This window comes from Prunus persica, chromosome G6 (assembly GCF_000346465.2).
Source record: "Prunus persica cultivar Lovell chromosome G6, Prunus_persica_NCBIv2, whole genome shotgun sequence".
NCBI classification, from domain to species: Eukaryota; Viridiplantae; Streptophyta; class Magnoliopsida; order Rosales; family Rosaceae; genus Prunus; species Prunus persica.
This window is the reverse complement of record NC_034014.1, coordinates 8,585,529-8,602,542: the sequence shown is the minus strand read 5'-3', so window position 1 is coordinate 8,602,542 and position 17,014 is coordinate 8,585,529. Positions and strand designations below refer to the sequence as shown.

Sequence of the window (17,014 nt, the reverse complement as noted above, 5' to 3'; positions counted from 1 at the left end):
CTCTCTTTCAGAGTTGAATTAACTAATGGCTCCTCCTCAATTGAAGTCCAAGAAACCCAAGAAGATGAAGATGAAGATGAATATGAAGTCCAAGAAACCCAGGAAGGTTCTTAAAATCGACGCCAATGGTGGCTCTGTTCTGAAACCCGCCTTGGCCAGGAGAATGTCCACTCTGAAGAAAATGGCCAGCGAACTCTCGATATTGTGCGACGTTGCCGTCTGCGTGGTCGCTGTTGGGGCCGACAGCGAAATCGAGACCTGGTCGGAAAACCAACAAGATGCGAAATCAATTCTTCTCAAACACAAGAATCTAGGGAAATTGGGAAATAAAATTGGAAAGGGTTCATTCTCGGGCGGAAAGGGTACTGATTACAGTTTCTTGGACACCATGTTAGAGGGTTTGAATGAGAGAATTGGAGTTGTGATGATGAGGGATGGGGGTACCAAAACTAAACCAACTAGTACCTGCAGTTTCATGGAATTCTACGAGAATATCATGGGGACTAGTGTGCTACCAGATCCACCAGATCAACAACAATCAATGTTGCTTGTTGATCAACTTCCTCATCACCAACAAGAAGATTATTGCACCCCAAATTCGGATGGTTTCTATTTGGATGATCTTCATATTGCTGCTGCTGCACCAACTCTGAGCAACATTGATGATTATGTGAGTTGGCTATTGGATGATCATAATGATATTGGTTTGATGGAAGATTATATCCAATGTGGTGATAGTGACTTGGCCCCTCTCCCTCCTGAATCACAAGAGCAGCAGATGCCTTTGTTGCAGCCAGCTCAGATGGATACTAATAATTCTGATCATCTTAGTTGGCTGTTGGGTGGTGGTGATATTGGTTTGATGGAAGATTATATCCAATTTTGTGATAGCGACTTGGCCTCTCCTCTAGACTCACAGCAGCAGCAGCCTTCTTCATTGCAGCTACCTCAGACTACTCACTAGTTGGCTTCGAATAATCAGAATTCAAGAAATCTTGTTTTTCTCATATATTTTTAGTGTTTATTCATTAGAGGGCAAACCTCAGTTTCAATGTTTATCAAGTTGAAATTCAAGAGCTTTTGTATTCTCTGCACTACGTGGACAGCTAATGAGAGCGACATTGTTGCCATTACATTGTTAATGAAAGAGCTTTTGTTTACAGTTTACTTGCAGCTTTTTTACTTTTATTTTTATTTCAGTTTTAAGCTGACTATTACTTTTTCCAGTCCTTTTTCTGAGTCCCAACAAAGAAAAATGTATCAGATTTTTTTGGTTCCAAATAAATTACCTCAACGTTTAATCACTGATCTTTTGAAACAACATCACATTACCGATCACCCAATAAATTTTCTTATTGAAAACATATTTATGCATTAACAACCAAATACAAAGTATTACAACTAATCTACTTCATGCTGCCAATATCTTACATTCTGTTCTGTCAAGTACTGTGCAACTACAGAAACCAATCCACCGAAATTGGGAAGGAAAAAAAATGTGAAAGAAGAAAAAGAAAAAAAAAAAAAATACCCTCACCCCAAAACCGAGAAAACTCCTCACTTAGGCACAATTGCATTGTACAGAAAGAATTTGAAAACCCCGACCAACCCATGGAGAGATCCACTCAAACACTAAGCCATCCGCACAAATTAGCTCACACTTGATTCCGCCAGCCCTTGCATCAGGATTTTCTCTATCCACCTCTTGAACTTTGGGCGAGAGATACCGTTGGGTAGGTTGTATAAATCAGATTTACGAGTGTATAATGAACAAATCCTCATATATCATCTTCACTTTGTCACAGCAGACCGGCTAGCATAGCCCCGGGATCCGTTAATGCTGCAGCCGGACTGGTTGGCTGAGCTACTGGATGTGCTGGTGACACTGGTCCAGGTGCACGAGGGGCTGTAGGGATGCTACATAGTTGTTCCTTGATGAACTCCTTCAACCTGTACATCACCAGGAGATCAGAGGAATCTATCTTCCATTGTTGTAATTTAAGGTTAGCAATACATTATGTAGATACATACTCAAGTGTTAATGTAGGGTCCCCTGAAGAAACTGTCATACGCAACTGGGTTCTGTCTGCTGGATCTGTTTCTATTCTAACCTGAGTAGCCAAAGGGAAGCTATTGAATCACCAACCTTTCACAATTCTAAAGCAAAGGTCATGTGATAACTCCTAAAAATTACTTAAGAATAAAAAAATCAGCACTTCATATGAATCCTAGGAAAGGGAAAGGTCAAGCAACATAATTTTATATCTATATTAATAAACTGAACACTGTAGTTTCAGCTGTGTCCTAATAATTAAAGTGGTGGCATCAAATCCACCAATTAAAGTCTCAAGTCCTGGAAGCAAACATATAAATCTTACCAAGCAAAGCATGGCCCGTGTACTTTCTGAGTAAAACATTGTGCTTGCAACAAGGTTATTTGGATTTGGGTCCTGAAATAGAGAATACGTTAGTGAACACCTTTAATAACTAACGGATCACAAGCAAACTTTCAAACATAGAAAGGGAACTTACAAGTGCTGGACAAACCATCAATCGCAAACTGTTAAGTAGATTTGCCATCTCGGCAAGTGGCATTGGTTTGACTCCTCTAACCTGCACAGTTTACTAGACAATATCACCACGTTGATAAATACAGAACCTTCGGTATGCATAATAATTTAGCCTTAACCTGGAATTGGCAATAAGCCAAATGAATAATGCTACATTTTGACTACAAACAGGTTAGCATGTGTTTCCTACTCTGATAGTGTAACAGTTAACAGGCTATCTTCCTGCTTTGCCACTTACAAAAATGAAACCCATCATAACCTTCCAATCAGAAGAGGATGGTAAAGGGAAATGTCAATCACTGGATACAGGACACAACTTATAGTATATAAATATGAATGAATTCACTTTCTCAATATAAATGTTTGTCAACCATTTTTAACCATAAATGGAATTTCCTCCACCATAAAAAGAAAATAAATGCGACATATAACACACATACCACTTCTTGAAGCTTCAGAGGTGGTCCTGATAGTGATCTCCACTGAGGAAAGAACTCTTCAGCAGACACTGGTATAGGCTGAAGAAATTTATTCAAGACAGCTGGGAGGCGAAGCTTGACATTGACCTATGAAAGGGTTACTATAAGATATATGAAGACACAAATATGACCTATTTTCTGCTTCATTGGCCACAAGAAACCACAGGATTTTAGATTTAAGTACCATATTGTTACCGAACTTGTAGGAGAAGTCAAGAACTGCTACATCCCTGCTTGGACGGAGATTCACAACTTCAAGTGGGCATTGTACCTATACAACCAAAAAGATAAAAGAAAATAAACAAATATAAGGACTAGGAAAGGAAAAGACTGAGTGAGAGGCAAAGACAGAGAAAAGAGACCTAAAGGCTCATCAACGACCACAGATTAATTACATGAATAACAATTATTACCTGTGCCCTGGGAGGTATAGTGTCTGGTACTAATGAGAGCTCCATTTTGAAATGGGAGGGAGGCAATATTATAGCCTGAACTGACACAAGTGGTGAAGTATTTTTGTTTCCCAAGAAAAGAACCAGACATCCTTGATGTACCCGCCACTCTGCTTTAATTCCAATCTGGGATAAGATCACATGAATGCCACTATAAGCCCAATAACGCCAAGCTGAATGTTCACAATCTCTCTTGCAAAGAAAGAGTAGAAACTACCGAGTCTAAATACAAGAAAATATGGGTATTCATTGGGGAAAAACCTGAATATTAGGATCTTCATATAGAACACCACTATCTTTCAAGCACAAAGCAAGAAATCTTTCAGCAATATTTCCTATTGGCTGCAGGTTACAATTACAAAATTAGTTACATGTATTAGTAGCACAGAAATCGAAAATAAAATCTGACAAAGTTTTATACATAAAGAAATATAACAAATATCCTATCAGGTGCAGCATAAACACCTTTTTTTCCAGTTCAGATGCAGGTAGGAACAAGAAAATCAGGTAAAACTCCTATCAGGGGAATTCAAACTCTAAGAACCAAACAAACATACACAGAAGTATAACAGAAAAAAGGACAAGAATCAGAGGCAAAAGACATTTAGCTAAATATAGCTTATTCAACATATTTAACAGCTCAAAAAACACCGTTACTTCTAAAAACAAAATATACTGTCAATTTCTGATGGACAGTCTTGTTTACAGTGCAGAACACATTGCAATTGGAACAGGTTCAGGTTCTGCCCAACATGCTAGAACTTTGAAGCAATAATGCACCCACCAACGATTGGAGGGAACTGCTATAGAAAGTACCTGAACAGAATTTTGCTCCTCGCCAACAGGCACTATGGCTGCAGCATCTACTGCATTTGAATCGCCTCCTACTCCAGGGATTACACTCGGTTGTGATTGAACAGCAGTACCGGGAGGGCCTTCGATAGCCAGTGGACCCAAGAGATCACCAAGGAGATCTGCTGAAGCAGGTTGAGGATCAACTGTACTCAAAGTACCATTTTCCTGAGACAACACTTCGTCGGTTGAATTGTGATCCTGTAACGATATTCAAATATACACCAATTTCAATCAAAACCGGATATAATCTTTGGATCTGAACCTACCTTTTGCAAACCCTAAATTTAAGAAAAAAGAAAAAGCAAAACTAACCACGTTACTGCTCATGCTGGGAATCTTCACAAGACCGAGCTGGTTGACAGGTGGGGTCCCATTAGCAGGACGTTGGTCAGTAACAACCAAAGCATTTGATGTTTGCTGCTGGGCCCGCAACTTGATAGCACTTTGTTCTGCTGTATCAACCTCAGTATCTTCAGCCTTTTTTATCAATGCAGACTACATATGAACAAAAAACAACATTAAGAGTTGGTTTCAATAATTTCCAAGAATTTGGTACTGTTGTGCATAGCCTGATTCTATAAGCTTCTTCTGAACAGAACTGCAAAACAAATTACCTGCCGCTCAGGAAATTTAGGCATTTCGGCCAAAATATCCACAAGGGCTGCACCTCTCCTACTCAAGGCAAGGTATTCAGCAGCTCGTTGTTGTATCTCTACATCAATGCAACTCTCGTACCTGAAAGAAATAAACAGTATGCTAAAGAAAAGCACAGAATTTGATATATAAAAAATTAACCAACTTGCGAAAAGTAATGGTGCAGAGGACAATCTCACTTGTTGAATATCGCCCAAATCTGATTTTGTAGTTCTGCATCTGGAGGTTGAGTATGCATAAAGATCTTAGCATATGTTGAAAGAAGAATAGGAATAGTATAAGTCCTGCAAATATAATACACACTCTAAGATAAATACAGGAATTGTAACTGAATTTAGTAAGAATAAGAGACAGGGAAAAGTTTTTAAGTGCCCTTACGATACAGCAGGAAGCTTCTCATGTATGACGCTAAATAATTCCTTTGGACTACACCCAGGCCGTCTGGCCAAAAGGTGGCCAAATTCTCCAATGATATATGCACTGACCTGTTGCATGTGAATTGAATCCAAACAAATCAAGACATTTATTTTCCTTAGACGGTTACATTTGGTAGAAATATATGCAAGTGAAACAATAAAGATTAAGGTGAGTTCAAATTGAAACGGATCTCTTGAGTAGCATATGTGCAAAGATATACAACCTAGAACCAAAACCATAGGACTCTTTTTTTAACATAATGAGAATCAGCATTAAGCATTTCGAGCTCACAATTCTCGACCTCCTTAATCTTTCTATTTTACTTTATTTAGAAGACATACCAATTGTATATTATTTCTTTTTATTTTTTAACAAGAGGTCAAGAAAGTACAATAGCAGTGGATAACTAGTCCATTGAACAAATCTCTAACATTCAACTACCTGCTCAGCACTAACACACCAAACACAGTACAAAGATAAAAAGTCCCAAGAAACTGCAGCCCACCCCCTACCCCAAAAAAGGGCGCATAAATGAGGAAAAATTTATTTCACTAAACTTATAAAACAAGAATCCCACACTCAACAATGCACTCTTTCCCACAAGAAATCGACGTCCTCTCAATGTTTTCCTTTGAGAATCCAACACTCTTACCAACTCGACTCACAATTCTCGACCTCCTGAATCTTTCTATTTTACTTTATTTAGAAGACATACCAATTGTATATTATTTCTTTTTATTTTTTAACAAGAGGTCAAGAAAGTACAATAGCAGTGGATAACTAGTCCATTGAACAAATCTCTAACATTCAACTACCTGCTCAGCACTAACACACCAAACACAGTACAAAGATAAAAAGTCTCAAGAAACTGCAGCCCACCCCCTACCCCAAAAAAGGGCGCATAAATGAGGAAAAATTTATTTCACTAAACTTATAAAACAAGAATCCCACACTCAACAATGCACTCTTTCCCACAAGAAATCGACGTCCTCTCAATGTTTTCCTTTGAGAATCCAACACTCTTACCAACTCGACCACCTAGAAGATGACCAAGATATGGAAGGTTGATAACAGTCGCCTTTTTTCCTACCACTAAAAGCACAATTTCTCTCAATAAAATCTGTGCAAAGTTGGAAACCTCCAACGCAACCTTAAATTTGGGTCCTCTCCTTTCTTGGCTATCCTTGGTTTTAATTAGAAATGAAAGGATTCTGTCATCCTGTTTGGGTAGTAAAACTAAGAAATACATAATAACCGTTGGGTTTCTAATAGATGACTTAGATTAAAAAACAAGGGTTTCCAAGACACGGAGAAGATCTTAATCTAAGTTCTCAACCTTACACTAAACAACTTATGCCATAATCTGGGTGCAACAGTGCTGCTAAACTATTGAGAAATAAATTATCAGTATTCTCAATTCCTTCTTAACCATGAAGATGATATGCAAACATTATGCTTATCAATTGTTCCCGCTGGACTGAGAAAAAGGATAGATGGTTTACCATCAACCAATTAAATAGAATTTGCAAGAGAAGGTTCCATCAAATTCTACTTGCCCATGTTCCGGAACCTCTTTAAAGTTAAATTACAGCCCATTGAAATGGAAGAGGAGACCCAAGCCTTAGGCCCTTTCTTACCCCAAAAAAAAAAATATTAAAAAAATTAAAATTAAAAAAAAAAGAAGAAAAATACATGGAAGATGGGACAACAGATTAGCAATTGAAATTTGGCACATTATAAACAGATGATAATCTAAAATATACAGAAATAAAAACCATTGAGTGATCACCCACCCAAATTTTCCAAAAATCTAATTCTCCCAAAATTTTCAACAACTAATTGAAGAAAATGACAAAAGAAACTAATTCCTTGTGAAGTGTCTTTCCAAAGATTCGGACTTTAACTTTAACCTCCACCGCACCTTAAAGTCCTACCTACTGGCATCAATAAAATCTCTAGCTCAGATGACCACATTCCAAAAGAATTTCCAAAAGAAAATTTCTCAACAAACTTCGCTAACAAGGCCAATTCTGACCTCCTTATGTAACTAACAAAAAATCATGCTCTATATATGGGTCGTGAGCTCTCATGCAAATCATGTGCACAGCAATGGAAACACAATTCCTAAATCATGCAATCATGATAATCATGGCTCTATATATAAAGAAATGTTCTCTTTCCAGATTGAATCTGGACCATTGATCATGTTGGCTTTTTTTCCAGAAAGTGTGGTTCCTAAACATTAGCCTATATATGTGTGTGTGCATGCGTGTATAAAACATTCCCACTGATCCGGCATATAGTATTATCTTTCAGATTTATATAAAGCTTGCATGGAAAACGTAATCATAGTCTATACACACCTTAACCATTGTCTCATGTATAGCAGGTTTGTCAAGATACTCTCTGGCTTTTGCTGCTGCATATGGCTGATCAAGTGCATAACATCTCAGTCAAATAATTACTAGAAAAACATATCTAATCAAGTAAATATGCAGCAAAGCATTCTAACCTGTAAGTCTTCGTTATTTGTAACAAATTGCACAACACGAAACCATATATCATCACTGACAAAATCTCCAGCTTTGTCAATTAGTTGGAGAATCACATCTACATACCTGCACAATATCAATATGCACAACAACAAAAAAAGATAGGATCACTATGCATCCAATTAATAATAGGTTTACCAACTTCCCATAAGTACTTTTACTTCCGCACATAACAAAGGAAATTCCCAGAAGATCCAAAAGAAGTACAAATAACTAAATCACAGAATTCACCACCCAACAAAAACAAAATTATTGCAACTTTAAGTTTTTAAACAAGTATATATTATATATACATATAACAATACGAAAAAAACTCAAGTCAATTCACTAATCCTAACTAATTGAAAGTCAAAATGCAGAACGCATTGTCAGACCAAAAACAAAGAAGTCAGATACATTGATCCTTTTTCACCTCAGTCCCATCATAGGTAACCGTGGAAATAGAAAATGGTAGTTTCAAAGTAAAATGACACATACAAAGTCGTAGTTTTTTCCAAGTAGAAACAGAAAGACAAGAAGACAACAAGATGATACAATCAAGACCAAACAGACACTGAGCGTTTTCAAAAGATCATGAAAAATCATTTCTCTTGCATAATATCAAACTAGATATATCTTTATAATCCAAAAATGTGTTTAATTTAAACAAGAGTCATTGCAATAGAGATTGACCGTCTACATTAAAATTCTTCTGTGTCTTCGTCTATTATTCCCTGCTTCTCTATTTCTCTTTTCTCTCTGATATTAACTAAAATGTGATTTAGAACTACACTTGCTTAATAATTTAGAATTGTATGCCTGTTTTCAGATTTCTCCACTGGTGTATTGGTCCCATGCCCTATCTCGTTCATTGGAGAGCCATGTTCATTAAAGAAATGAAAAAGGAAAAGAACATAATGAGAGCCATGCTTACCATGACAGATCGGGGGCAAATTTTTCGGCAAGAATGGCAGCTTTAAGTGACAATTCCTCACGCATTGCAAAGTCCGCTGTGCTAAGATACTGAAATGCAGATGAAAGTCAGTGGTACCTCATTTTTGTGATTGAGAGAGAATAAATGTCTGCTAATATAAAAACAAGAGGCAATCTACTAAAATCATATACAACCAAGTAGTACACGCACAGAGCATCTGATGTACCTGCAATAGTTCTTCAACTATATCTTTTGCATTTGAAACATCGCACATACCATAAAGCAAGTCAAGAGCACGCCTACGAATACTGAGGATAGAATTTGATGTTAGTGACCCCTTAATGGTGTTAGATGTATAAAACTTAAGCACAAAATATAAGAGTGAGTGTGCTCATAATATCCTTTAAGTATAATAAGAATTTCTTCGTTAGGACAATTAACTTCAGGAAACCGTCCCCAAGAAAAATAAATAAATTTGCAATGTTAATACTATGGGTTAGAGACGTGCAATGCATGGATAAATGAACAAAGTGATGATAGTACAGACTATAGAGTGAGCATGATGCCAAAATCAAAGAAAAGATGGAATGCTTCAATAGATAAAAGATGCTACAAAAAAGGTACGAGGTCATGTAAGCTCCGAGAAACTTGCATATTTTGATGTTTTATTAGTTGTGAGCCCATGGAATCAGGCCAAATGGACCTAGGACCTAGTATTGCTAAAGGATGGCATTGTTATGAATGAAAACAAAATTTCTTGTCTGCTTGTAAACCAAATACAGCCAGATAACAAATTTAACCTGATATCTGGATCCTTCAATGAGGTGATGATCTGAGCCTGATGTCTCTTGATGATATCTTGCACATCCGTCACCATTAACATGCGCGTCATATTTTCCTACATGAGCAATTTCAAATTTAAATCACGCAAATTTACAGCAGCCACCTATTCACCCTTCTAAGTTTAGACATACTTCCTCTGCATGCTTCAGTCAGGGATTGTGTTAAAATGAAAATGTGAAAAACCAAAAGATATATTTACTGAACTATTGTTATTCATTTATTGATCCTTAGCCTAATAACGAAGCCAGAATTATTTTTCACCACTTACCAAACCAAGATATCGGATATTTGGTTCTCGCACAGCAATAAATTTTCCAAGCAGTGCAACACACTGAGACATCATTTCCTTTTCAGCATCTAGATGCATGACCTAAAATTGGGCAATAATAACACATAATACATAAGATCCCGTTGCCTTTAAAAAGGAACAGATAAGACACTTGTGTGTGCGCGTGCCTGAAGAAAATGAAATAAAGTTTCAAACATTTCCTAGCAAAGAAATATCTCCAAAATGATTTCACCAGCAGTGTTATAATCTCAGATGACTGCACAACCCAAATTTACAGAAAGAAGAGAGAAGGAAGAATAATGCAGACGATACCACTTCCACTTACATAGCCTAGCCATAAAATTATAAAAGCCCTTATATGATTCCACATACATGCACGTGCATCTCTGTCAACATATGTACACAGAATATTTTGTTGCTTTCAACGCAAACAACAAAATTTCAATGGAAGTCAATGCAAAAGTAACTAGAAGGACCACTGGAGTTCCAAAAGTATAAAAAACAATTGTAAGCCAAGTAGGGGAACCTATATGCGTGTATAGTTTCAATAAATGGTGTCTAAAGTTCATGATCATACATAAAAATTACTGCAGAAAACTTACAAGAGCAAGGGCTTCAAAGAGAACAGCATGCGATGCATTGTTCTTATTAACATTTTTAACAACATCGGTACCCATCAATATCCGTTGTAAGACCTGAAACCACCAGTACAAGGTTTAATAGAAGCATGAAATATAACACCACAACTAATAATAAGTTCTTGACAGAAAATGACCTCAAACAATGACCGTCTGGTATTTGGATCTTCAACAGTAGGAAAATACTGAAGAGCCCTCATTGTCTTAACCTGTGCAAGAAAACACTTGTAAGAAAAACATGAACTTGTTCTACATTCACCAAATGCTACAAATTTTCCAACACATTTAAGTGATAGAAACAGTGTCCTAGTAAATTGTCCAGGCAAGAAAATACGAAATATAGTCTCAAGAAGCTAAGTACTGGCAGCACGACATAGATGGTTCAAAGTCATTGGAATTTTAAATCCCAAAAAGTTAAAAAGATCTTGACTAAAAACTATAGTAAACCAAAGAGGAAAAACTGAAGCCAGAACCAAATTTCCCATTGTTTAGCATGCTCTAGAAAGTTAGGCTGGTTAGCACAACTAAGGCACATGATATAAAATAAAACTTAAAAACATATTATTATTATTATAAAGCTGATTAAGTTAAAATCTATGGAGCGAGGATGCTGGGTGATGTTACTGTGACCCATGAAAAAGTAAAATGACAGCATTGACTGCAATTGGTGGAAGCTTTAAAAACAAATGGAGTAGTTGGCACATTTAAAAATGAAAAAAAAAAAGAAAAAGCAAAAAGAGAGAGCTATATCAGTTTAATATAGACATGATAAGATTAATCTGTTTCAGAAGGAAAAAGATAAATCAGGTGGCTGATTTTATTTGGTATCCGGTACATACAAAGAAGTCTGACGAATAAAACAAAAAGAAATGTACATATTACAAACCTGAAGCCAGGGAGATGGGATACCATAGTAGGTGTACTCTTGTGGAATATCCTGGTTCCTAGCAAGCCGTTCTAATATTTTAACGCATTTTGGAAGACAACTCCAGTAAGAATCGTGGTGGTTTGATACAAGGGCTACTAGAAGGCTCATCGATGATGTCAAAACACCAAGATCGCGTTCATCTAAAAGTTGTGCCATCCGGTCAGCCCTAAAATAAAGGGAAAAAGATAGACCAATCAAATAAGCATGGAAGGCAAAAGTAATGCAAAACATCATGTAGTGAAGAAAGTAATATGCGAACATACCAGCCATCTACATTGACAACATCAGGATTTTTCCTATACAAGCGCAATAGACATAGTGCGGCTTTTTTTCTCACAAGTGGTCTGTAGCTGCTAGAAATCTAAATAAAAAAACTTGGTCAACAACATCATTTTCTATTAATTCGAGCCAAACAGAAAAAAAGATTGCAACTTACAAGTAACTTTTGAACATCAGGTGCTAATGACTCCGCAAATTCTCTTCCACCGATATTCCCAACCTACAAAGTCAAATACAAATGAATTAATGATGGTACATTAGGCATAATCTAAAAGCAGTAAATTTTTTTAATGAGGACACAACAGGAGAGAATATAAGAAAGACAAAAGAAGAAAACATGGAAGCAACAGGTTTAAAGAAACAAAAACAGAAAGAACAACTTATCCAAATGAAAGATTCAAGATATCCCAAAATCAGATTAAACTACAAATATTATTAAAAGACCTATTCAATATTGACATAGCATATAATCATATAATTCTGGAAGACAAACGCATAAAATAAGATCCCTTTTGATCATTATCACATAGAACTTTAAAAAACCAAAATGAATAGTTTGTTTTGAAAGCTGAACAGATATTGTCATACCATAGTCAATGCCAAACACTGGAAAGTCTCGTTACGACCGATAATATCATTGCGCACGGTATTTATCGCTAATCTCAGAAAATCATGGTTCTCATTGAGCAGACATGATGTCACAATGTACCCAACCTGCAGTCAATTAAAAAGTGAGATCCTTTCTTTAGTTTTTTGGACAATGAAGATAAGGCAATATAATGGGATAAAAGAATTAGCTACTGCCATTGAGGTTGATCGCATATCAGAAGAGAAACGTGCATTTTAGTTTTTTTTTTTCCAAAGATAAATTTATATAATTGGTATGCAAAAGTACCGTATTAAAACTATACAGAAAGAAAACTGATGACCCTGAGATGAACAACGTCTATCACTGTTTCCATCCGTTAATGTACAAAAAAGAAATATGATGAAAATGGGTTTACTTCCTAGAATTGCAAGCCATTTTGCCATAAATGCAAGGAAAATGGAAGATAACCAAACTCAAGACTAGTCGTTTTAAGATTGATGTGAAAAGAAGATATCACCTGCTTTTCTGGATATTTAGGCGCAGATATTAAAGAAACTGCTTCCATGTGACCAAAATCCACATCATAGCCCAGCATATAAATGTAAAGCATTTTCCAAACATACTTCTTCTTTTCATAAGGTGACAAACCCTGTTGAAAGAATTCAAGAAAATTTCCATTAACCAGTCACCCTTTTTGGTTTAGCTGTTGCACTTCTAACTAAATAGTGAGCAAGCAGTAAAGAGTGAGGTATGTGTAAGCAAATGGACGTCCACCATATAAAAAAAAGATGGTACAAGATCATATTTATACAAAACTGATCTATGTCTCAACCTATTTAGTACAATCTATGCAAAACCAAAGCAAAGACAACCTAAGATTTGTGCCAGATAACTAGTGTCAATTTTCATTATCATTAACGAGAGACGGAGAAAACACACACAAACAATGAATTTGCTAACTTTATATAAGAAACAAGATTTCACTAAATTGAATTAAAAAAAAGTACAATGCACAGGACGAGATATCCACCATATCCCAGAAATGTTGTAAAAACCCCAAAAAAAAAACAAAAAAAAAACTGTTAGAAACAGCACTCCACCTAAATAACAGCAGCCCGCCAGTCAGCTAAAGTTGCATAACAAGAATTTCCTGAAATTCCGAAGAAAATGGAGCCCATAAAGATGCCCAAACCAAAAACCAACTTTATCCCATAAAATCTCCATCTCCATCTCCTCTCACCTAAAAATATCAAATATCCTCCTATTTCCTCCAGCCAAATTACCCAAAATATAGCCATCTCTCCCTAAACCTTCACCCTTCCTCCTCCTCCAGGAAAATTGGGCCACAAAATAAGGCTGTGCAGGGTGCTGGAAAAGCATCACCAGTAATACCGCAAAGCATACTTGTGCCTAAACAGAGAACAATAAGTTTCACTTGACACCATAGAAGAAGCATCCACAGATAAAGGAGAATAAAACTTAGAAAGAGTTTCCTGAGATCAAAACTAAATCAAATAATACAAGTGCACATCTTTGGTGACCCAACCTAAAATCCACACAGGTGGCACAACAGTCTCTGGTATAGCGCTAACACAAAGCATCTTCGAGAAAACAATTAATTTCCTAATACCCAATCATTTAAGTTGCCAACTTTGCTGTCCAAGAATAGACCATTAAATCCTATGATGCGTTAAGAATATGTAGAGAAACTAAACTGATCGCTAACTCAATAAGACTACTAATTCTACCAGGCTGGTTCAAGCACTTGGTTGGTGATGTGACACATAGCATATATCATGAGTGTGCACAAGGAGTAGAAGAAATGAACAATGAGAAATCACCATCACTTAAACTGAAGTCAATTTCCAACAACAACATTGAAAGTAACAAAAAAGTAACAATCGAATACAAACAAAACGGGCTTCCCTTGTCCAGTGGTAACCTTGTTCAATACAAACTGTGCCTTGAATTTCTTAAAACTTTGGGGTCTCGTGACGCATGACAACATTTTATAATCAACAACATGCAAGAGTAAGTTTCAATATATTCATATGTCAAATTTAATACAAATTAGCTTGCTTGTGTGGCATACCCCTTTCTAAGGAAACACGTCTACATTAACACATCATTTTGCCATCAAGTTCCCTTCACATTTGAATTCAGTGATGGACAGCAACAATTCATATTCCAATTACAGGATAGCCCAAATGTGCTTATAGAGGATCTTCAATTCAGCATAAGAACATCTAGGTATAGGTTGTTGAATGGATTCCTTTCAATCTTGGTTTAAATTTTAAAAATGGATGTTGGATGACCAAAGCACCACAAGCAATAGAATTGAAATGGGGGAGCACTGACTCCTTTTAGGAGAAGGAATGCCACAACCAAATAAATAGCTAGGTCAAGACTATGCTCATGTGTTCTCCAATCTCCCTAGGCAAAGACTAGGATGCATTTCCCATCTTATTCACTTCCACAACAAAAATTCAGTTCAATATTTCAAAAAATTGTAGATAACATACACAAGTAGTAACATCTCAACTCAAATTTAATCAGATTCAATGATATCCTTCTAAAAGAAAAGCAAATGAAGGTGAACGCCTCTGGTTCATGCCTATCACTTTAAGTCCATCAACTGAAACTGTAGGAACTAACATGTTCCGTTCATTGAGCTATTCATATTAAACTCATGGTATTATAAATCCAAGGAATATATGTAGTACCAAATTCCTACTGCCTCTCCGCAATAATAAGTCCACATAAAAGCCATTTCTAAATAAGCACGAAAACCAAAAAAACCAATGCTGATGCCACCCAACTCTACGCAGATAATCACAGAACTAGGTAACCTTTATTTTCTTAATTATAAATCCACCTCAAGCTAAGTTCACATTTTCGCTTCCAATTACTAATACAAAACCCGAAATCACAAAATTTTAGTTTCATTTCATTTCCCAGACTTTCTCAGCCGCCCAACAAACACCCAAGAAAACCCAAATCCCAAATTTAAGCAATGAAGTCATTCCACCATGGTCTAGATCAAAAACCTCACTTTTCTCTCATCCCCCAAAACTAACAAAAACGAATTTGCAACACGAGAATACAAAGGAAACGCGAAACCCTAACCCTAAGACAAACCTTTTCGTTTTTGAAGCGTGTACGGACATTTCCAAGCTCCTTATCGACCCGGAGCCTCTCCTGCTCTTTGTTCTGGCAATTCCGAATGTCGCTGATGAAAACAGAGAGGCCTCGCATGCCTGACAAAGCCATGACTGCTCAGATCCAGCCCTAGCGAGACACACACTCACAGAGAGACAGAGAGACACAGAGAGAGAGAGCCACCACTGCTCAGCTCCCCCCAAATCGTGGAAGATCCTTGTGGGCTTGTATTGGATGGATCTACAGACTAGCAGAAATTGAATACTGTTGGTTAAGATCAGCAGCTCCTCCAATTACAAAATCGCAAAAATGGGTTTGATCTAATTCTAATGCCTCCTTCTTAGAGAGAGAAAGAGAGAGAAGGAAGGTGCACTGAGGAAATTTGAGAAAAGAAAAGCCGTCGGTCAGTGCTGGAAGGAGACGACTTTTATTCACCGTGCCCAATTGAATCATTTCATTTCATGACATTTTCCACCTAATACTTCTTTGTTTCTTCTTCATTTTCTTCATTTCCTTTTTTTTTTTTCTTTTTTTAATCTTTTATTTCTCTTCCTCATTCCTCAGACAGAGAGGCAAAATACAATCACTGTTTTTTTTTTTTTTTTTTTTTGGGGAAAATAATTGCAAAGTGTAATTCAGGTTTTTAAAATTGTTTTTTATGAGCTGTGGGTCTTTATTGTTTCTTTTATATTATTTGTTTTTTAACTGCACTGCCAGCTAGGATTTTAATTTATAAATTTTCCAAAATTAATTATACTGATGTCTGCTCGTTTCGCTTGCTATTAATTCAGTGTTGCTACCATACACATGGGAGAAAGAAAGAAAGAGAAGAAACTAGAGGCATGGCATGAATTCAAGTCAATTTCTTGCAAGGCTTATTTAATTCTAAGAGCATCTCCAACCAATATGTCAAAAATATCATATAGACATTTAACGGTTAGAAATAACATATCATATCACATCACTTCATCCGATGTGTCAAAGCTGATATGGAATGAAACCTGAAGATTAAGATGTTATTTTTGACATCCCAAAAGCAAGATGTCAAATGAATATTTTATTATTTTTAAAGAGTAATGCTATTTAGACACACAACATTGACCATCTTAACTGACCACCTTATGTGGCAACTGATGTATCATGCCATGTCAATTAATGAATGTCGTCATGTCAATTAAAAAACAAATTAAAAAACCCTAGCATTCCTAATGAGTGGCCTCATGGCAACATTCATTAATTGACATGGCATGACACATCAGTTGCCACATAAGGTGGTCAATGTTGTGTGTCTAAATAGCATTACTCATTTTTAAATGATAGCTAGTTGTTACTTTCATTTATTATTTTTCTTTTTTAATTTTTTTCTTCTTTATCTTAAATGATTTAACTATTACAAT

The 17,014-nt window shown here is 36.4% G+C and overlaps 1 protein-coding gene across 1 annotated transcript; it reads right to left on the bottom strand.

Moving 5' to 3' along the window:
- Positions 1,329-16,137, bottom strand: LOC18773414 (AP-2 complex subunit alpha-1). The gene is made up of 27 exons (XM_007207090.2): positions 15,597-16,137; positions 12,976-13,107; positions 12,458-12,583; positions 12,027-12,089; positions 11,854-11,951; positions 11,549-11,756; positions 10,800-10,871; positions 10,627-10,719; positions 10,004-10,105; positions 9,693-9,790; positions 9,119-9,200; positions 8,893-8,981; positions 7,940-8,045; positions 7,791-7,856; positions 5,389-5,495; positions 5,190-5,294; positions 4,971-5,091; positions 4,669-4,851; positions 4,318-4,554; positions 3,763-3,843; positions 3,463-3,627; positions 3,234-3,320; positions 3,011-3,136; positions 2,533-2,613; positions 2,379-2,450; positions 2,032-2,111; positions 1,329-1,950 (listed from the first exon to the last, which is right to left on the bottom strand). Exons 1-27 carry the CDS (start codon positions 15,726-15,728, stop codon positions 1,800-1,802), a joined length of 3,063 nt encoding a protein of 1,020 aa, XP_007207152.1. The 5' UTR covers positions 15,729-16,137; the 3' UTR covers positions 1,329-1,799.

Excerpts from the sequence above, each read along its gene's own strand:
- LOC18773414 (XM_007207090.2), bottom strand. The coding sequence starts at position 15,728 with ATGGCTTTGTCAGGCATGCGAGGCCTCTCTGTTTTCATCAGCGACATT. Across the intron at positions 3,628-3,762 it reads ATGAAGATCCTAATATTCAG|ATTGGAATTAAAGCAGAGTG; the intron begins GTTTTTCCCCAA and ends ATCTTATCCCAG. Across the intron at positions 2,112-2,378 it reads CACGGGCCATGCTTTGCTTG|GTTAGAATAGAAACAGATCC; the intron begins GTAAGATTTATA and ends TTGGCTACTCAG.